At 44.7% G+C, this 22,444-nt stretch overlaps 1 protein-coding gene across 1 annotated transcript in view; it reads right to left on the reverse strand.

Annotated features, from left to right (window-relative positions):
- Window positions 1-22,444, reverse strand: part of LOC129711285 (programmed cell death protein 1) — a 33,676-nt gene continuing 11,232 nt past the window's right edge. Inside the window, exons 2-5 of the mRNA XM_055658830.1 lie at window positions 16,349-16,705; window positions 13,229-13,270; window positions 7,996-8,097; window positions 1-4,407 (exon numbers count right to left, since the gene is read on the reverse strand). Coding sequence (XP_055514805.1) covers window positions 4,217-4,407; window positions 7,996-8,097; window positions 13,229-13,270; window positions 16,349-16,705 — 692 coding nt within the window. The 3' untranslated portion in view covers window positions 1-4,216. The remainder of the gene's footprint in view (window positions 4,408-7,995; window positions 8,098-13,228; window positions 13,271-16,348; window positions 16,706-22,444) is intronic.

The raw sequence follows: 22,444 nt of genomic DNA on the forward strand, positions 1-22,444 counted from the left end.
TGGCATGGGCAAGTTGGGCCAAAGGGCCTGTTTCCACGCTGTATGACGCTTCAACTCTCTGACTCTAAGAGCTCTTGAGGTGATGGTGAAGAGCTGAACACCTGCAGTTCTTTTGGTGAAGGGCTTCCCGTGATGTTTTTGGATCAAATGTTACAGAATTTAGAACTGGCACCAATGAAGGACCAGCAATATATCTCCGAGTCAGGAAAGTGTGCAGCTTGAAGACTTCCGCAGGTGGTGTTCACCTGTCCAAAAGACACTATCGTTTTGATACCAGTTCATGGCTTATAGGAACTGCCTATTCTATTTTGTCCCAGCGTGATGAGCGACTTCCTTGAACCAAACATCGTGGAAGGAAAAGGACAGAGGAGGTTTTGGGTTTATTTCACTCCACAGACCTGCTTGTCCCACTGAGTTCCTCCTGCAGTATTGTTTACTCAAGAACCCAGCATCTGCAGTCTCTTATGTTTTCTTCAGCCACTTTGGTTAGTGTAGAGAGGTTACCACCACCTGTGGAAGCTCCAGGATTTTTGACCCAACAGTGAGTTGGGATAGTGCTAGATTTAGCTTTACTGGTCCTTACTAATTTGTTTTTTCTGTATGAGTGGGACCGTGAGTTCAGGAAGTGTTGTCAATAAAGCTTCGGTGTCTTCCTGCAATGTGTCTTTTAGTTGACACACATTGAAGTGACGTTTCATCAACTGTGGATCTCCTCTCACTGTTCCCCATCTCCTGTGCAGCAAGACGCAGGGGAGGAGAGTCAAAGGAGAAATTGTCATCGCATCCTGTCAACAAAAATCATACGTCGTTTGGACATCTGAATTGGATGGATATGAGAACTGAGGGCACGTTTATTTTTTCATATATTTTAATTAATATTAATCAACTTCATCAATTCTTATCAGTTAAACATATTTTAAATAAATGTACCATTTTGAAATGATTTGGATCGATTTCAATTGTTTTTAGATGTGTGTTAACCCTGGCACCTGGACAATATTTATCCCCAATCAATGTAATTTGCTGTGCTCAAATTGTCCACCACGTTTCCTGCAACACAACACTGAGAATACTTTAAGGGTCGCTAATTGGCCATTAAACGCCTGAAGCCATGAAATTGAGGAAAATACAAGTCTTTTTTTCACTTCATCAGTCAGACGTTGCAGAGGTGGTTGTGTTTCCTGTGGCATTTGAGGGCCCTCTGCTGGTGATAATCCGGATTTCAACTCCTGCGAACATGTCAAGAGTGTTTTATTGTCATGTGTCCCAGATAGAACAATGACATTCTTACTTGCTGCAGCACAACGGAATATGTAAACATAGTACACTGTAAACAATATGATAAATGAGAGAGAAAAAACAAATCAGTGTGTATATATATTCAGCGTGTGAGAAAGTTATTGAACATCACTGATAGCTGAAAAGAATGTTCTTGGATGTATAAGGCAATATCTCATCTCTCATGTTCAGATCTGTTGAATTACTTGTAAAGGGCACTCATTTTTGGTATGTCACCAGTGCATGTAGGAAGGTCATGGAACCCCACGAGACCAGCTTTGGCACCTCAGTTTGCAGCAAATTGGTAGATGGAACGCCAATAGAAGTCTCTGCCTTTTATCAAATAATATTGACACTTACACTTCACAAAAGCTGAACCCGCTAAAATACAGTTGCTGCCTTCCAGCGCCAGAAACCTGGGTTCGATCCTGACTGGATTCTGGATTATGGACTATGGAGTTTAGAGTGCCGTCGAGCTTGAAGGTTGAAGACACTCTTCTTAACTCGTGGATTAGGTCGCCGCAGTGGGACAGCCCCTTTAACTGTCTGCTTTAAATTACCCCGTGTATGTAGGTGAGTGGTGGAATCTCAAGAGAGTTGATGGGACTTTGGGAAGAATTGCTACAACCATTATACAAGGGGTACAGAAGGCCTAATGTACCACTCCACCAGGCTCAGGATTAGCAACTTTCCTACATATCAGCTTGTTGATCCCTAATCCTACCTTGGCAAGGGAACACCACCACACACTACTTGAGCTACCACACACTCATGTTCTTTTCCAATTTGTGTTTTACACAAATATCTTTTTATTCTGCAGTCTTTTTATTTTCATTTACTGTTTTGCAAAATGTACCTGTAATTTTACATGTAATTTATGACTGCGTGTTTATCTGAGTCTATGGCATGTGGTGTTACTGCAAGCAAAAAATCACTGTACTTGTACTTCACCATCCTTCTGCATAGTGGAAGTAGCTGAGGCAGGTACATTAGTTTAAAAGACCTTTGGGTGGGCACATGGATAGGAAGAGTTTAGAGGGATATGGTCCATGTGCGGGCAATTAGGACTAGCTTAGATGGGGCATCTTGGTCGGCATGGACAATTTGGGCCGAATGAGTTTAGAAGGTTGAGGGGTGACCTCTTACTGAATAGTGAAAGGCTTGGATAAAGGGGATGTGGAGAGGGTGTTTCCACTAGTGGGACAGCCCTGGACCAGAGGTCACAGCCTCAAAATTAAAGGACGTTCCTTTAGGAAGGAGATGAGGAGGGTGGTGAATCTGTGGAATTCATTGCCACAGAAAGCTGTGAAGGTTAAGTCAATAGATATTTTTAAGCCAAAAATAGATAGATTCTTGATTAGTATGGGTGTCAGAGGTTATGGGGAGAAGGCAGGAGAATAGGATTGAGAGGGAGAGATACATCAACCATGATTGGCTGGTGGAATAGTCCTGATGAGCCAAATGGCCTAGTCCTGCTATCACTTATGAATGGGTTATTTCCATGCTGAATAACTAAGGATCTATTCTCTATATAAAGTAAAGTAAAGTATCCTTTATTGTCATTCAGACGTTTCAGTCTGAACGAAATTTCATGCCTTGCAGTCATAACATAGAATATGACAATATTCTTCTCATGTCTTCTTCCTCACATCACTCTCTGGATACATTTTCCATTCACATCTGTGTGAAGGTGATGTGTCGCATTTTGGTAAGTCTAACGTGCAGGACCTACACAGTGAATGGTAGGGCCCTGGGGACTGTTGTAGAGCAGAGGGGTCTAGCCGTGGAGGTGAAGTCGCAGGTAGATCACAAGGGTGGTCACAAAGGCGTTTGGCACATTCGCTTTCATCAATCTTTGTATTGAGTATAGAAGTTGGGAGGTCATGTTGCAGTTGTATAAGACAATGGTGAGGCCACGGAGTGGTGGGTGTTATGGAACAAGCTGCCAGAGGAGGTAGTTGAGGCTGTTTTTATATATTTTTTATTATCATCGTTGAAAACATTAGCGACGCAGTGGTGCTGGTTTCCGACGGGAATGGTGACGGACACACTGCACACCTCTGTCCTCCAGTTCCTGTGGACTTCTGCTGCTGGAAGTGTGGGATTTAGGTGTATGTGCTTTATCATCATTCCTTACAACGCTATGTATGACAGTGGTCGCAACTTCTACTGAAGTGTGGATGGCCCTTGGCTCGCTCGCAGCTCATCCGGCCTTTGACAGGTCTTGTTTTTGGTCCTGCTGGGGGTCCATAGCCCCCTCCTCACCTGAAAAACCAGGTTTAGTCGCCGACTATCCGACCAGGGAGTAGGTAGCATGGGATTACATGGGACCCATGTCGAGGGGGACTCCCCCGACCTGAGTTGTGGTTGGGACATTCCAACGTTTAAGAAACAATTAGATAGGTACATGGATAGGACAGGTTTGGAGGGATATGGACCAAATGCAGGCAGGTGGGAAATGTTGGTCGGGGTGGGCAAGTTGGGCCAAAGAGCCTGTTTCCACACTGTATCACTCTATGACTCTATGACTCTATCTGTCCTTCTCAGCGTATGTACTGCATTCAGAAAGCTTGTGCACAGTCTCTTTATCAGTAACTCCCTATCTACAGGAAGTAACAGCACATACTACAAGGAAGCAGCCATTCTTGGGATGGAAACCCAGGATCACGATCTCTCCTAGCTACTGCCATCGGCCCTCAACATGACGGGTCGCTCAGGAACTCCCCTCACTGTTCTCCATCTCCTGTTCAGCAAGACGCAGGGGAGGAGTGTCAAAGGAGAAATTGTCATCGCATCCTGTCCTCCCAAGCAAGCGAATATCATACCAGGTGGTTTTGGACATTGTGTGGAGTCGGTGAAGCCACTGTGTGGAGTCGGGAACCAAATCAATAGACAGATACAAAGCTGTGCTGGTTTCCATTATTTGGAATATCTCAGATCATTTCATCCATGGTCGATCAAAGTTGAGTCGTTTCAAATCTCCTTCCCGTGTGCCCGGCAGTCCAGGCGCAGGTGTCTTAAGGTCTGTACATCTCCCTGAGACGACGTATCTTGCGTTTCTCTGTTCTGTGAGCTGACTGTTTTTGCTTCCCTTCTTTCTAAATTCCACATTGACATACGTCGGGTTCCCTGTCCAAAGAGAAGGATGCAGGTAAGTCTGGCTCCAACATAAGGAAGCAGAAAATATAAAACGTCAAGTGTGGGAAAGACTCAGCAAGTCGGGCAGCATGTGGGGAGAGGTTAGCTATTGCAGGTCAATGAGGTTAGGAGGTCTCTCTCATTTATGATCTGGTAACACTGACAACAAAGGAGTTAAACCCTCACTTACAGGGCAGAAAAGCTTGTGGACAAAGCTTATGAGGAACAAACTTAGCTAGTGGAGCCCAGAAGCTCCTGTAGCTTAAATTAAAATCTTTAACCTGAAATATTAATTGTGTTTTGTTCTCCACCGATACTGCTTTAACAGTAAATGATTCCAGCGCTTTCTGGTTTTATTTCTGATTTTCAGTAACTGCAGTTTCTTGATTTTCATGGTAGATAGATCAATTCTGCATATTTTTCTGCATATATTAATTTTAATTGAGAAGACTGAAAAGGGCAATGATCCATTAAGCAGGAAACCATCCAGGATTAGATGAGTAGAGTAGGTTTAGCGGGATATGGGCCAAACCCAGACAGGTGGGACTAGTGTAGATGGGGCTTGTTGGTCGGTGTGGGCAGGTAGGGCCGATGGGCCTGTTTTCACACTGGATGCCTCTGCAATTCTGTGGGAGAGATACCTTGTGGTTTATGGCACCAATTTTGGTTTTGCAAAGTGACAGGAAGGGGTTTCACCATTTGTAACAAAATACTATTAGGTAGGAAAGTGAACCGTTTGAGATGCGATGTTAATTGGAATAACAGGACAAAGTCGTACTGTGGGAAACACCAATTGGAAAATCCAGGATTTTATCTAAGGACCATATGTCAAACTCAATCTAGCTAGGAGCAAATTACCCTTTGTGTAGGAAGGAACTATTGATGCTGGTTTAAACCGAAGGTAGACAAAAAGCTGGAATAACCTAGCGGGTCAGGCAGCATCTCTGGAGAAAAGGAATAGGTGATGTTTCGGGGCATGACCCTTCTTCAGGCTGCATGTCAGGGGAAAGGGAAACAGGTGATATAAAAGGTACTAGACTAACTGGGACCGGTTGGGTCCCAGTCACATGGGAGGCCTGGTCCCCCAATGCAACCCCTTCCCCAACGCTATATTCCACCATGGTGTGGGAGAGGGGGGTGGTGTGGGGGGGGGGGGGGGGGGGGGGGGGGGGGGGGGGGGGGGGGGGGGGGGGGGGGGGGGGGGGAGGGGGGGTGGGGGAGGGTGTGTGTGTGGGAGGGGGTGTGTGTGTGTGTGGGTGAGGGGGGGGGGGGGGGGGGGGGGGTGGGTGGGTGAGTGTGGGTGGGGGTGGGTGGGGGGGTGGGGGAGGGGGTGGGGGGGGGGGGTGGGGGAGGGGGGTGGTATGGGGGTGGTGGGGGGAAGGGTAGGAACGGGGGGGGTAAAGGGGGGTGGGGTGTGTGTGGGGGAGGGGGGTTTGTGGGGAAGAGGGTGTGTGGGGAGGAGGGGGGGGGGGGGGGAAGGGGGAAGAGGTGGTGTGGGTGGTGTGGGGGGGCGAGGGGGGATGTTTGGGGTGGAGGAACTCCACTCAGCAGCCACCGACCACGGCATCACACAGCACCTCCCGGCTCCACTCAGCAGCTTCCACGACTCCACTCTTGCGGACTCACTCAGCACAGCTAGTGGACTCAGCCTCGCATCCGGGGATTTATTCTCCAGCGGGTGACGGAAGGGGCATTACCTTCATGGTGACTGACAGGCGAGAAGACCAATCTGCTGATCTCACGATTTTTTAAACCTTCATAACTTTGGTAATATTCCACTGATCGGAACAAAACTTGATGCGATTGGAGCAGAGGAGAACAGTGAACAAGGTAGCGGGAAAATCCTAGCGATATAGGGTACCATTTTAGTGCAAATTTAAAAAGAAAGCAAACTGGAAGAGGACAAGATGAGAGTTTTAGTAATAACATAGATGTAGAATAAAAGAATGAAAGATCTGCAAAAAGCACAACGATGATCAAGGAAAGGCGGAACCCACAATGGTCCATTGTTGGCTGTGTGGTAAGTGATAACGAGTTATACTGGCAGTGAAACTCAACAGGACGAGAGTGAAACTAGTACGACGACTAGGGTGGGGGAGGGACAGAGTGAGAGGGGATGCAAGGGTTACTTGAAGTTAGATAAATCAATATTCATACCGCTGGGTTGTAAGTTGCACTTAATAAAATAATTATAAAATTGCCCAAATTATCCTTTAACTGCTGCCCTGTTTGCACCTTAGAAAATTCCTGTTCCAAGGCCTCAGATTATTGGGACCTAATTATAATTTGCAACAATTTACACTGACATTATTGCTTTGAAAATGTGGTCATTTTATGATGTAAATCAGTCATGTCACTTTTTATGTTAACCACAAAATCTCCAGATAATTATGAACGAGAAAGACAATATAGAACAGAAAGATTCCTCTATCTGTAAGTATCTTGCAATCCTCCAGTTGCAGCAGCTTATTGTTTCTTAAATCTATTCAAGGTCATTACAATAGTGAGTGCAGGAGGGATGATGGAAGCAGATTCAACAATTACTATCAACGGAAATTGGGTAAGTGTGCAAAGATAAAGTTTCAAGTGATCACAATGAATAAAGTATAAGGTCAATAGGAGAGTTATTTAATAGGAAAAATATCACCACTGGGTGGCCTCTCTATCTATCTCATTCTATATTAATAATTCATGAAGAATCCCTTGCAATTCATTGGGAGTAGTGTTTCTACAATTACCTATGTCTTGTTTGTTTCCCTTTTTGACAACATATTGCCCAGCCGACAATCTAATAGCCTGAAGAAGGGTCTCGACCTGAAACATCGCCCATTCCTTCTTTCCAGAGATTCTGTCTGTCCCACTGAGTTGCTCCAGCATGGTGTGTCTATCTTTGGTTTAAACCAGCAGCTGCAGTTCCTTCCTGCACAATCTAATGGTATTTCCCATCTCCCAGTGACTCCTGTTCAAGGCTTGTCAATAGACAATAGACAATAAATGATAGGTGCAGGAGTAGGCCATTCGGCCCTTTAAGCTAGCACCGCCATTCAATGTGATCATGGCTGATCATCCCCAATCAATACCCCATTCCTGCCTTCTCCCCATATCCCCTGACCGCTATCTTTAAGAGCCCTATCTAGCTCTCTCTTAAAAGTATCCAGAGAACTGGCCTCCACGGCCCTCTGAGGCAGGGAATTCCACAGACTCACAACTCTCTGTGAGAAAAGGTGTTTCCTTGTCTCCGTTCTAAATGGCTTATCCCATATTCTTAAACTGTGGCCCCTGGTTCTGGACTCCCTCAACATCGGGAACATTTCCTGCCTCTAGCATGTCCAAACCCTTACCAATCTTATATGTTTCAATAAGATTGCCTCTCATCCTTCTAAACTCCAGAGTGTACAAGCCCAGCCGCTCCATTCTCTCAGCATCTGTCGGCAGCTGACAGATCTCCTCCTTGCTTTCTTCTGCCACGAATGCTGTCTTTCCCTGAGGTAATTTTCTTACAACCTCTGTACCTCCATTTCATTTGCATCATCAGTATATTTTACTACTTCTGTTTTAATGCACTCAGGTGTTCCTTACCTCTTCTGGGACAGAAGAATCTTCTGGTCAGAAAAACAACATGAACTGTTATAACTAATGCCAAAGGTGATAACAAGCCGATCAAGATCCATGTTGCTGTACCTGCGACACAGAACACAGGTATCATTCTCTGCCATTTGCACTGAAGTTATCAGGTGTCCTTACAGATAATTATATGATAATAAATTGTAACGTACCCAGATTTATCTCGAGGCATAAATGCATACTGACATATAATTCTGCAGGTATAAGATTGTGGTCACTCAACCTGAGTCTGGATAGTTATAGAAAGGAATTGTTTATTTTTTAGTTTAGTTTTTAGATATAGCGCGGAAACAGGCCCTTCCACCTGCACAGTCCGCGCCGACCAGCGATCCCTGCACACTAACACCATTCTACATGACGGGAACAATTTACAATTTTACCGAAACCAATTAATCTACAAACCTGTACGTCTTTGGAGTGCAGGGGGAAACCGGAGCTCCCAGAGAAAACCCACGCAGGTCATGGGAAGCCCCTATAAACTCTGTACAGGCAGCACCTGTAGTCACGATCAAACCCGTGTCTCTGGCGCTGTAAGGCAACAACTGTACCACTGCACCACCATGCTGCCCTGTCACCATGCCGCTCGGTTATTGGTCACCACCATTAAACAGATGTGAAAGTATTGGCGACGTTATACCTGCTTTGCAACAATTAACTCCACATTAATGAGACTAAACTGGGGCTTTCAGCCTTTTTTTTTGTTTGTTATGTCAATTTTTCAGACTTAGCTAGTCGAAGGTCTTACATTCAGTAAAATTCTTTGTGTTTGGTACAAACTTCTTCATATAATCCTTATCAAAACATCTGGTTGCTGTGATGGAACTGAACTCTTGCTGAAGAAAAATTATATCATGAATGATTTTGTCATTCTAGGCAAACAAAACATCAACAAAACCTTACAGAATATATAACTCTGACCTGTTAGTGCAATGACAGAGCCCCTATTTAAGTAAGAGTCAGGAAGTCATGTTGCAGCTAGACATGACTTTGGTTAGATTACATTTTGTGGTATTGTGTGCAGTTCTGGTCACAGTGTGACAGGAAGGATGTGGAGGGTTTGGAGAGGGTGCAGAAGTTGATCACATTGCTGCCTGGTTTAGCTATCAGGAGAGTTTGGATAAACTTGGACTGGTTTCTCCTGTTAGTCAGAGTTTGAGGGGAGACTTGTAGAAGTGCATACAATTATGAAAGGGTTAGATGGGTGGACAATCAGAACCTTTTCCCCAGGTTGGAAATGTCAAAAACTGGAGGGCATAGCTTTAAGGTCAGAGAAAGAAAGTTTAAAGATGTTCATAGGTGATAGGAACATAATTAGGCCATTCGGAACATCAAGTATAATCCGCCGTTCAATCATGGCTGATCTATCTCTCCCTCTCAACCCCATTCTCCTGCCTTCTCCCCGTAACCCGTAACACCAGATGTGGGGCAAGTCTTTTATACAGAGATTGATGAGCACCTGAAACGTGCTACCAGAGATTGTGGTGGAAGCAGATGTAACAATGGCATTTAAGAGGCTCTATGATAGGGATATGGATATACAGTAAATGGAGGGGTATGCATCACATGTCAACAGAGGACATTATATATTTGGCACAGATCTTGTGTGCCGACGGGTCTGTTCCTGTCCTGTAGTGTTCGATGTTCTTGTAGAGTCAGATTCTGGGGCTTCCCTATCATAGATGTCCCCTCCCCAAGAGCTTTATATACTATCCATCTATTTATTCTTTTGAGTAAGCAGTGGTTTTATGATCTGCACTTCACACATCTGACAAAGCTTTGGTTCGCTGCAAATCTTGACCCTATCTAGATTTAAGTGCTATGCTGGGATGGATCAGAGTGTGAACCTATGTACATTCAGCAGGAACGACTCCACCCTTGTCAACCCTGAAGGTGATCTGAGGCGACGCAAATCTCCAGGTTGCCAGTTTAGACAGTGTGAGCACACAAGTAACAATGTGATGATTAGCATCTTCCCAGTGTGTCAGCTTGCATCTGGACATGGAATACCTCTTCATAAGATGAAGAGGAAACTTCAATCAATAATTTAACATGCATGAAATAACAGAAGCTTCTGGGGAAAACCTTTCTTCCAAGATAAATGAGATTAACCTGAGGTTGCTACAGTGGGTCTCTTATAATATATCTGTAGAGTTTATCAGTGTAAAACTGTGAGCACAGATCAATGAGTGTCAGCCCTGAGTGTATCAATTACAGAAATGGTACAGAACTTTTTGAAATATTTAAGAGGAGCTCAGATGGAGTAAAATGAACATTGACAATCTCTCAGTCCAATTCCCATTGTAGCAAACACTGCATAGTCTCCCCGCAGCGACTTTGCTACTTTAGACTTATTTCACCTGATTGATGGAAAGAAAGGCAGAGCGCAGGAGTTACCAGTGAGTATCCCCTTCTCAAACAAGTATACCAGTTTGGTTACTGGTGGGTGGGTGGGGTGCGGGGAGGGGGGGTAATAGCCTCTCCGGCGAACATTAGCAGCAACCAACAGTGTCAGTGGCATCCGCTGTAAAGCAGGGTAAGGTGAAGACTAGGCGAGCAATAGTGATTGAGGACTCTGTCGACAGGGATGTAGATAGATGTTTCTGTGGTTGCAAGCAAGACTCCAGGATGGTGTGTAGCAAGGAACTGCAGATGCTGGTTTACACCGAAGATAGACACAAAATGCTGGAGCAGCTGAGCGGGACAGGCAGCATCTCTGGTGAGAAGGCACAGGTGATGTTTCGGGTCGAGACCCTTCCTCGGACACCAGGGTGGTGTATTGCCTCCCTGGAGCCAGGGTGAAGGATGTCTCAGAGCAGGCACGGGACAGGGGAGGGTGAGCAGCCAGTGGTCGTGGTCCACATTGGTACCCATGCCATTTGTGGGAAGACAGATCAGGTCCGGCATGGAGAATTTAGGGAGATGTGTAGTAAGTTGAAAAGCAGCCCCTCTACGGTTGTAATCTCAGGATTGCTCACAGTGCCACAGGAAGGCGATATGGATAAATGCAAGGATAAGAGAGGAGAGGGGAAGGGATTAGGGTATATGGATTGCTGGCCTCACTTCCAGGGAAGGTGGGACATGTGCAAGAGGGATGGGTTGCACCTGTATTGGAGGGGCACCAATCTCCTGGTGGGGAGATTTGCTGGTGCTGCTCAGGAGAGTTTAAATTAGTTTGTCAGGGTAGGATCCTAACAGTGTAGCAGATGACTCTATGAGAGATTGGGGAGTGCCTGGAATGCACTGCCAGGGGATGGTGGTGGAGGCATTTAAGAAACTTTTGGAACGGCACATGGATATGCAGGGAATAGAGGGATATGGATCATTTATAGGGCAGATAAAAGTTGGTCTTGACATCATGTTCGGCACAAACTTTGTGGGCCAAAGGGCCTGTTCCTGTACTGCATTGTTCTCTAGATAGACACAAAAAGCTGGAGCAACTCAGCGGGACAGGCAGCATCTCTGGAGAGAAGGAATGGGTAACGTTTCGGGTCGAGACCCTCCTTCAGAGAAGGAATGGGTGATGTTTTCAGGTCGAGACCCTTCTTCAGGGTCTCAACCCGAAACGTCACCCATTTCATCTCTCCAGAGATGCTGCATGTCCCGCTGACAATCTCTCAGTCCAATTCCCATTGCAGGATACACTGCATTGTCGCACCAATGTAACTCCCGCTGAGTTACTCCAGCATTTTGTGCCTGTCTTCCGTTTGAACCGGCTTCTGCAGTTCCTTCCTACACTGCATTGTTGTATATTCTATGTTTTTGAGGAAAAAGATCTTGTTATAGCTATTAATGTGTTCAATAGAGAGGACAGGCAGGGAAAAGTCAGGGAGAGAGGAAGAGGAATCGACAAGTCAGGGAATCGACTAAATTGTATTTATTTGAATCCAAGAAACCCGGCAGATGAGGCAGATGAACTCAGGGCGTGAATTGGTGCAAGGGAGTGAGTTGTTACAGCCATAACAGAAACGTGGCTGGGTGGAGGGCAATTCTGGCAGCTCAATGTTCCAAGGTACATTGCAGGTGTGAGAGTGATGCAGGTAGGAGAGGAGAGGAGAGGAGAGGAGAGGAGCAGGAGTTGCATTTTTGAGAGATAACCGTTTAGCATGGGGCCAGAGTACCACGTAGCCCAGACTAGATTACATTGACAAGTTCAGTTCCCAGTGGAATACTGATGGATTCATTGAGTCCAAATGAAGCCTTTGAGCTTCCATGTTTTCAGATGAACAGATATGGTGAATTCTAATGTGCTGTGATAGGATTGGACTGTTACCCCCTGCATACCATAGTTATCACCAGATTTATATAACAGTCTGAAGAAGGGTCTCGACCCGAAACGTCACCGATTCCTTTTCTCCAGAGATGCTGCCTGCCCCGCTGGGTTATTCCAGCATTTTGTGTCTATCTTTTATATAACATTAGTTTGATGTACAAATGTTGACTACATCTTAGTTTAAAATTATTTAAATGTTTTTAATTTGGTTTACTTCCCTTTACAAAGAATACCATATGCCATGGTTGGGAATAACATTTCAGGTGAATGCTTGTACTATTAATCTAATTACTTGTACTAATAAGATTCTGTTAAGGGCTTATTCATATAATTTGCTGTCAGTGAAAGCTAATACTGTACTGTAGAGTTTTTCTTTTGGTTGCCTGACTTAACCCTAAATTTATTTGCCTTCATTCCCGTGATCATATTAGTCGTTTTGGGTTTGTTTAGCGTTACAGCGTGGAAACAGGCCCTTTGCCCCACTGAGTCCATGCCGACAAGCAATCCCCATACATGAGCACTATCCTGCACACTAGGGACAATTTACCAAAGGCAATTAACCTACAGATCTGTACGTCTTTGGATTATGGGAGGAAACCGGAGCACCTGGAGAAAACCCACATGGTCACGGGGAGAACGCACAAACTCCGTACAAATAGCACCCGTAGTCAGGGTCGAACCGAGGTCTCTGGCGCTGGAAGGCAGCGATTCTACCGCTGTGCCACCATGCCGCCCAGAGGAAGTCCATTAATCCTCTTCCATTTTCGGTTTTTGATCTCGACAGTCTGACTAGTTCTTCCTGACCTTGATTACAGTAATTGTATCAGTGCATGGATTTTCTCAATAATGTGGGCTGAATCCTCACACAATCTGAAGAATTTAAAACACAGTATAAATGATCTCGAAGATGATACTTACCAAATCTGCTGCCATTGGATATTGCATTTTCTTTGAAGCCAACTGGAATAATAAATAAATGTATTGTTAAATAAATTAATATTAATTCAACTAAGTACACTATTGACAGACTATTTCCTCATGTAACATTTCCCAATAGGGAAGTGCATTGAAAAGAGAATGCTACTTAATGAGAGTATAATATAGCACCTTGCTGGTCCTAAAAGATTTGGATAGCTTATAATAGAAGCGAGGATCAACATGATCTACTGCATGAGTTTCAAACCCCCAAGGACAGAGAGGAAGTTTTGAAAAATGTTCCTCTTTAGATATTATAATTTATATAAAGGAATTAGAGGATGGTACCAAAGTCGAGGCTGCTAAATTTGATGTTGACATAAAGATAAATAGAACAACGTATTAGTAATAGGTCATACAAATAGAAAGATACAGCAGGTATAAATAGACCAGGATCTGGCGATTGGAGTATAAGTGTGGAAAAAAGCAAAATTGAATTTTTCTCAGGAAAAATAATAACAGAAGCTCATTACCTGAATGACGAGTTGCAGAGCTCTGAGATTATAGAGGGATCTGGGTGCCGTAGCAAATGGCTGGTATGCAAATGCAGCAAGTAATTAGAAAACCTAACAGAACTTAATTGTTTATTGCAAGGGGAATTGAATACAGAAGTAAGAAGATTACACAGGGCTTCGGTGAGAGCTCATCTAGACCACCATGCAGAGTTTTGACCTAATTTAAGGAAGGAAGTAAATGTTTAAAGCAGTTCAAAGATTCATAAGACAAACTTGAATTGGGTAAGTTGACAGGCTAGACTTCTGTCGACTGTTATCTGGGAGAGTGAGGTGGTAGAGGCAGCGATGGATTTGCTGCCACACCGCGCCAGAGACCCAAGTTCAATCCTGACTATGGGTGCTGTCTGTGCGGAGTTTCTATGTTCTCCCCATGACCTGTGTAGGAAAGAACTGCAGATGCTGGTTTAAATCGAAGGTAGACACAAAATGCTGGAGTAACTCAGCAGGACAAGCAGCATTTCTGGAGAGAGAGACAAAATGCTGGAGTAACTCAGCGGGAGAGTCTGAAGATCATCAGTCTGAAGAAGGGTCTTGACCTGAAACACAACCCATTCCTTCTCTCCAGAGATGCTGCTTGTCCTGCTGAGTTACTCCAGCATTTTGTGTCTACCTCCCCGTGACCTGTGTAGGTTTTCTCCAGGATCTCCGGTTTCCTCCCACGCTCCAAAGAAGTACAGGTTTGTATGTTAATATGCTTCGGTACAAACAAATTGTAAATTGTCCTGAATGTGTAGAATAGTGTTAGTGTACGGGGTGATCGCTGGTTGATGCAGGCTCAGTGGGCTGAAGGGCCTGTTTGCGCGCTGCATCTCTAAACTAAATCTAAAGACAAGGAATTTGATTGAATAATCCAGAGTGATCTTGATGTTAATCTAGAGAGGATATTTGGATATTTCCCATTAAAGAGAAACTAGAACTAAAGATTACTGTATAGAAGTAAGTGATCACCAGTTTAAGGGAGAGATGAGGCAATTTTGTTTTCCCCATCAGACCAGGAGTCTCTGGAGCCCACTTCTTCAAGCCAGGTGCAATACTCTGAAGCAAGAATTTGATAATCAAGGGGGTGAACCAGTAGGCGGGCGGGAATGCCGAGGTAAAAATCAGATCAGCTGCGATCTGGCCAAGGGGCTGAGCGACAATCCTAGTTCATATGTTTAGGAAGGAACTGCAGATGCTGGTTTACACAAAGTGCCGGAGTAACTCAGCGGGATAGGCAGTATCTCTGGAGAACTCAAGGGGCTGTCCCACTTGGGCGACTTAATCCGCGAGCTAAGAAGAGTATCTTCGACCTTCAAGCTTGAGGGCACTCGCTTGGGAAACCTCGAGCTGGATCTAGCGTCGTCCGCGCTGAAACCGCGAGCTGGATCGACTGACCGCACACACACACACACACACACACACACACACACACACACACGCACACACACACACACACACACACATCGCAAAGGCGGGGCCTGGGAAAGCAGGGTAGAGCTTTCTGCGATGGAGGGGAAGGTAAACGGCTGCCCCAGTGGACAGTAAGTCCTTTCGAGAGCACGGTGGGGTGGGGGGGGAGAGAAGGGGAGAGAGGGGGAGAAAAGGAGAGAGAAGGGTAGAGGAGAGAGAAGGGGGGGGGGAGAAGGGGAGAGAAGGGGAGAGCAGGAGAGAGAAGGGGGGGGAGAAGGGGAGAGAAGGGGGGAGAAGGAGTGGAGACACTTTTAAGAAGTATAATAAAGTTTAGCGGGCATTTTACCTACCGGTCGGTTTTCCTTCATCCTGAAAACTCCAGTGAGCCATTCAAAATGCCCGGTCAGCAAAGGAGATTGCCTACGGCTGCCCTCGACTGCCTGTAACTAAATAGCAACCCCACTCCACTGCACTACGAGTCAAAAAGAACCATGCCGACCAAATTTTACTTGCAGAGAATTTTTCCAAATGCTGAAAAACCTTCCGCGACCTTGCTGGGGCTGCGAGTGTTCGGAATCTTCCCTCGAGCATGAAGGAGAGTTCCATTGACCTCATAAGACCTCCTAGGACCTCATGTAGACCATGCTGCGAGTTTGAAGGTCGAAGGCACTCTTCTAAACTCGCAGATTAGGTCGCCCAAGTGGGACAGCCCCATCAGCATACCACAACTAGAGAGCAGTCCTGGACCACTATCCAGCTTATTGGTGACCCTCGGACGATCTTTGCTCGAACGTTACTGGTTTTACGTTGCACTAAATGTTATTCCCTTATCGTGTATATCTATACAACTTAAATGGATCGATTGTACTCATGTATTGTCTTTCCGCTGACTGGTTAGCACGCAACCTCAGTACACGTGACAATACATTAAACTGAAACTGAGTTACTCCAGCATTTTGTGTCTATCTTCGTAGTTTATATGTTTGTAGGCTGTCTATCTCTCCTAGGAGATTGCATTGAAGCATGGCGTCTCTGTGCCTTGAACAGAGAGCCACAACTAATGTGGAATCTCTGTGTACCAATGGCTCTTTTAATTTCCATATGATCACATATAGACACGTTCATTGAATTTTAACATTGCTTATTCAACAATATGTACCTTGTACTTGCAGATAAGTGCCATTGCCATATTTTGTAAACACGGGTGGAGGAATCTCAATACTTGCTTGACAGATATATTGGCCAGTGTCATTTAATTCTACGCGAGAGATAGTCAGTAAGCTGACGGTTTCATTGGCAAAATGTTGCAATCTTTCAGAGTAATTTAAGTAATATGTGGTCCTGTTCCACTTGGAAGTGAGCAATGATGTCTTTCCCTCTGGTAGCTCTTTATTCCATTCTATTCTCAGGTCTGCATTCCAGGTAATAATCTGACAAGTCATGTTCACCGTGTCCCCTTCCGTTGCATTGAAGTATGACGGAGATTGTATAACCTGCAGGTTCACATCATTTGCAGCTGAAAGAAAATAAATGTGCATGTGTTAAAGGCTTTTATGTCATCAAACAGCTTGTGGACAACAGGCCCATTTTTTTTTAATGGAGTAATACAGCATAGAAACAGGTCCTTCAGCCCAACTTGCCCACGCAGACCAACATGTCCCATCTACACTAATCCTACCTGCCTGCATTTGGTCCATATCTCTTTAAACATGTCCTATCCGTGTCCCTGTCTAAACGTTGCAATAGTCCCTGCCTCAACTACCTCCTCCAGCAGCTCATTCCATACTCCCACCACCTTTGGTGTATAAAAGTTACCCCTCAGGTTCTTATTAAATCATTCTCCCCTCACCTTCAACATATGTCATTTGGTTCTCGATTTCCCTACTCTGGGCAAAAGACTAACAAATCTATTCCTCTTGTAATTTTGTACACCTCCATAAGATCACCCCTCATCCTCCTACGCTCCAAGGAATAAAGTCCTAGCCTGCTCAACCTCTTCCAGCAGCTCAGGCCCTTGAGGCCTGGCAATATCCTTGTAAATCTTCTCTGCACCCTTTAAAGTTTGACAACATTTTTTCTGTAACATGGTGCCCAGAACTGAACATGATAGTCTAAATGTAGCCCCACCAACATCTTATATAACTGCAACGTGACCTCCCAACTTCTATACTCAGTACTCTGACTGATGTGCCAATGTGCCAAAAGGCTTTTTGACCGCCCTATCTACCTGTGTCGCGACTTTCAAGGAACTATGTACCTGCACTCCTAGATCCCTCTGCACTACCTAATTCATCGAACTGAACTGAATCCAGGCTTACTAAGATAAGTGATCAGACTGTGTTTCAGCTCGGGAAGGAATATTTTCCAGGATATTTCCTCGCATTTCTTCAAACAGAGCCGTGGGCTCTTTAACATCCATCTGAACAATGAGAAAGAAAGGCATGACTTTATCAGTGTCTCACTCAACAGATAGCCTAACAAAAAACAGCTAACTGAGGAATGATATTGAACTAACAATTTTCTGCCCAAGAGATAAGAGTTTTATCAACTAAACTAATCTGACATAGTTAATAGTTTCATTCCCAGCGACCTCCTCTTCTATTATAGTCTTCATTCCCTTCTCTCTCCAGCACATTTGCTGCTTCGGACATAAACTGGAGCCTTTGAGTGTAAGCTTTGAATGTAGGGGATTAACTGTGTCATGACCAAGACAGTGAGACTCTGATCATACACTATCCCATTGTTCAGAACACCTGATGGTCCAGCATTTAGCACACCAGGGTCCAAATTCCTTGTTCCACTCATTGTTTTTCTTGCCCGTTCTCCTCTATGTTCACTGGGGTCCTGCATATTATCAAGAAACCGTTCATTAGTAGTGCACAACGTACATATCTGGTCCCACTTGCCCAGTTCTGAGTCTCTAATGTGACAGAGAGGGACAGAGAGCGAGGAAGTCCCACCATTTATCTCAACTCCCTTCTGTGTGCTGCCAAACATTTGCCTCTCTAAGCCAACAACCTGAGAAAGGCAACAATTTACTTATGAAATTTAGCAACCTATATCACATAACACACCTATCAAATAATTGCCACAAGACCCAGTTTGCTACATCAAAACTGGCAGCTACAAGATTATTCATCTGTATGGTAATGAATCTCCATTTGTTTTGAAAATGCATGTTCCCTGCAAAAGATATAATATGGGCGGCACGACAGCACAGCGGTAACGTTGATGCTTTACAGCGCCAGAGACCTGGGTGCGATCACAGGGGGGGGACATGCAAACTCCACACAGACAGTACCGGAGGCCAGGAATGAACTTGGGTCACTGATGCTTGGAGGTCTGCCAGCAGTGCTGAAGTGTCTACAAATGTGGATTCACGTTATACTTCCATTGGGTTTCCAGATATGATAAAGGCGAAAAATGATGTCTAACTACTAATGCCCTCCATATATAACACCACAGGTTCTGATTCCCTGCGGCTTCAATATGAAAAACAGTGATGACTTACTGTTGTTTGCTGGCATTGTGAACAGAAACTAAGATATTGATAAATTCATGTAGTGATATGTTTATATCTGCAACTTAAATGCTTGGTATCTTGTTACATGAATTAAAACAAAACATGTTTCACATGAAGAGCCCGCCAAAGTGGTTTGGTTTCTCTGTCTGGCATTCCCCAAAAAGGATTTTGCCACTGACTTGTAGTGATATAGGGCAATTAGTATTAACTTGCTCCAGAATGTTTCCCTGTAGCATATTCTATCTTTGAGAAGAATAGGGTACAGGGAAATATTCGTGGGGGCATGGGATTGCATAGAATTGATCGGCCAAATTGCCTCCTTCAATGACATAAGAAAATATGATATACAAAATATGAATACTCATTCTTTCCATCCTAACCTTCTGTAGCATTTCCCTACAGAACTAAGAGGGTAGACACAAAAAGCTGGAGTAACTCAGCGAGACAGGCAGCATCTCTGGAGAGAAGGAATGGGCGACGTTTTGGGTCGAGACCCTTCTTCAGACTAGTCAGGGGAAAGGGAAACGAGGGATATAGACGATGAGATAGAGATCAAGAACAACGAATGAAAAAAGTAACGATGATAAAGGAAACAGGCCATCGTTAGCCGGTTGTTGGGTGAAAACGTGAAGCTGATGTGACTTGGATGGGGAGGGATGGACAGGAACCCTGCAGGGGGGCCACCGAGACTGAAGAGGGACCTCGTCGATGATGGCCATTTGCGGCAGCAGGCCTGGTTCGCCGCTGTTCAGTTCAGTTCAGTTTAGTTTAGTTTATTGTCACCTGTACCAAGGTACAGTGAAAAGTTTTTGGTGCGTGCTATCCACTCAGCGGAAAGACAATACCAAGAACTTTTGAAACTGTCAGGGCCAGAGACTCTTTGTGGCGACTCTTTGTGCACTGCCTCGGTGAGCCTGCTGTATGATTTTACCGGATTTGTATGCAAAAACAAAGTATATATCACCATACCTAGAAACACGTGAGGATAAAGTAGCATTGATTGATTGAATTGAGAAGGATTCTGAGGAAAGAATTGGCACAGGGCAATGAGGGAGAAGTACTGAGAAAGAGTTGTGCATGTACGTGCCTCTGTGTGTGTGTGTGTGTGTGGTTAGAGTAGGAGTAAGCAACTGTTTTTTGAGTGGTTAGAATACATCTGCCTTTGCTTAGGCAGTTAGCAGAAATGTGTGCATGCTAAAGTCTGTGTGCTGCTGACCCTGATTTGGAACCTTGTTCTCTCGTCTTTGTAATGAGTGGTGTGTGGCCCAGCTATGCACCTGGGTTACCTTTCACTCTTTGCTTTAATGGAAGCAGATTGCCTTTGATCCTGCCTGCCTCAAGAGGTAACATATTTTCGAATGCTGATCCCACAAATAAAAACCATCTTTGTCATAATCCGCAGGGCTTGGTTTTTACAAAATCACAGTGCACGCAAGGCAAGTTTTAAACAATTTTATGCCTCTGTGCAGAAGTCCACCAATAAAGGAACATAGTGGAGATTTAGGAATTGACAATCAGTAATTCCAATGCATAGTTGTATTGTTTTCCATTCTTTCTAGGCTCACATATGGATTTTCAGCTGCATAGTTTAATGGGAAAATCAATGAGATGTCACCTATTACTGAATCCGCACTGCATGTTACTCTTGTGCAATGCTGTACATGCAGAAGTAAAATCTATCAAAGATAGACACAAAAAGCTGGAGTAACTCAGCGGGACAGGCAGCTTCTCTGGAGAGAAGGAATGGATGACGTTTCGGGTCGAGACCCTTCTTCAGACTAGTCAACGGAAAGGGAAACGAGAGATATAGACAGTGATGTAGAGGGATATAAAGGTTCAAAGGTCAGTTTGTTGTCACGTGTACCAATTAAGGTACAGTGAAACTTGAATTACCATACAGCCATACTAAAAAATGACACACAACTACATAAAAGTTAACATAAACATCCACCACAGTGGATTCCCCACATTCCTCACTATGATCGAAGGCAATAACGTCCAATCTCCTGCCTCGTTATTCTCCCGCGGTCGGGGCAGTCGAATCACCCGCGGTCGGGGTGATCGAAGCTCCTTCGTCGGGGCGATCGAATTTACACTTTTGCCAAGCCAATTAACCTACAAACCTGGATGTCTTTGGAGTGTGGGAGGAAACCGAAGATCTCAGAGAAAACCAACATGTTCACGGGAAGAACGTACAAACTCTCTACAGACAGCACCCACAGTCGGGATCGAACCCGGGTCTCGAGCATTGCAAGCTCTGCGAGACAGAAAATGTACCGCTGCGCCACTGTGCCGCCCGCGCTGCAGCCATGTCATGTTGGAGGTGAATGAAGTGACTGTTCTGGGTGGGGGTGATCGAAGGGCCACTTTATCACCATTACCACACAACCTGTGGTATCTAACCCTATGTTTTTGGTGCTAAATATCTCAATGGTGGGCAATAATCAGGCTAACGCTGGGTTTGTTTACTTTTCATCAATCATGGCCAATCACAGTAACAGGTAACTCAACATCTAATAAAAATATATATTTTTTTTTAAATGTTTAATGTGTGGATGATCTTTTCGAGGTCATCAAACTGGAGGAATTGTTTTAGAAACATAGAAACATAGAAAATAGGTGCAGGAGTAGGCCATTCGGCCCTTTGAGCCTGCACCGCCTTCAATATGATCATGGCTGATCATCCAACTCAGTATCCTGTTCCTTTATTTTAGCTATTGTCCAAAGCTAGAAGAAGCTAGCTTTCACCACGGCATTGACTTGTTCATCAAATTTCAATGCTGAGTCAAATATCACACCAAGGTTTTTGACGTGAGGTTTGAGTAATGGGGTAAGGCTTCCAAGGCTGCCTGCTATCGTTTTGATTGAGTCCGAGTGGCCAAGAAGGATGACCTCAGACTTACTCTCGTTTAGTTGGAGGAAGCTCTGGGCCATCCAACACTTTATATCCTCGAGGCAGTGGATAAGGTTAAGTAGATTTGATCAGTTTTTGGACTTCAGGGGGAGATAGAGTTGTGTATCGTCTGCATAGCAATGGAAGGAAATGCTGTGCCTTTGAATGACTTGGCCTAAGGGGAGCATATACAGGGAGAAGAGAATGGGGCCAAGGATGGAACCTTGTGGAACCCCGCAGCAGAGGCTAGCTGGGGAGAAGAAAGAGCTGCCTTGAGGTAGGAGATGAACCAGCTCAGGGCAGTGCCATCAATATCAACCCCGTACCGGAGACAGTCAATTAGAATGTTGTGGTCAACAGTTTCAAATGCTGCGCTGAAGTCGAGAAGGGGCAGGATTGCACAGTCGCCGGAGTCAAAGGTGAGAAGTAGGTCATTCTGTACCTTCAACAAGGCAGACTCTGTGCTGTGGTGGGCCCTGAAACCTGATTGGAAACTTTTCAAGATAGCATTTTGGTGAAGGTAAGGCATAAGTTGACTTTAAATTACCTTTTCAAGGGCTTTTGAAAGGAAAGGCCGTTTTGAAATAGGTCTGTAGTTGCTTGGAAAGGTGGGGTCGAGGTTAGTTTTTTTCAGGAGGGGCTGGACCACCGCATGCTTGAAGCAGGTAGGAACAGTGCCAGTGGCCAGAGAACTGTTGATGATGGGACCGGCTATTGTAATGGCACCTCTGATCACTTGCAGCATCAAATCCATATAATCAGCAACAATCACTTGGTCCATAGGCCAGGATCTGTGAGTTACACTTAGCAGTTCACAAAATCTTTGACCTCTACACAAC

The sequence above is a fragment of the Leucoraja erinacea genome, chromosome 29 (assembly GCF_028641065.1).
Source record: "Leucoraja erinacea ecotype New England chromosome 29, Leri_hhj_1, whole genome shotgun sequence".
NCBI lineage: Eukaryota > Metazoa > Chordata > Chondrichthyes > Rajiformes > Rajidae > Leucoraja > Leucoraja erinaceus.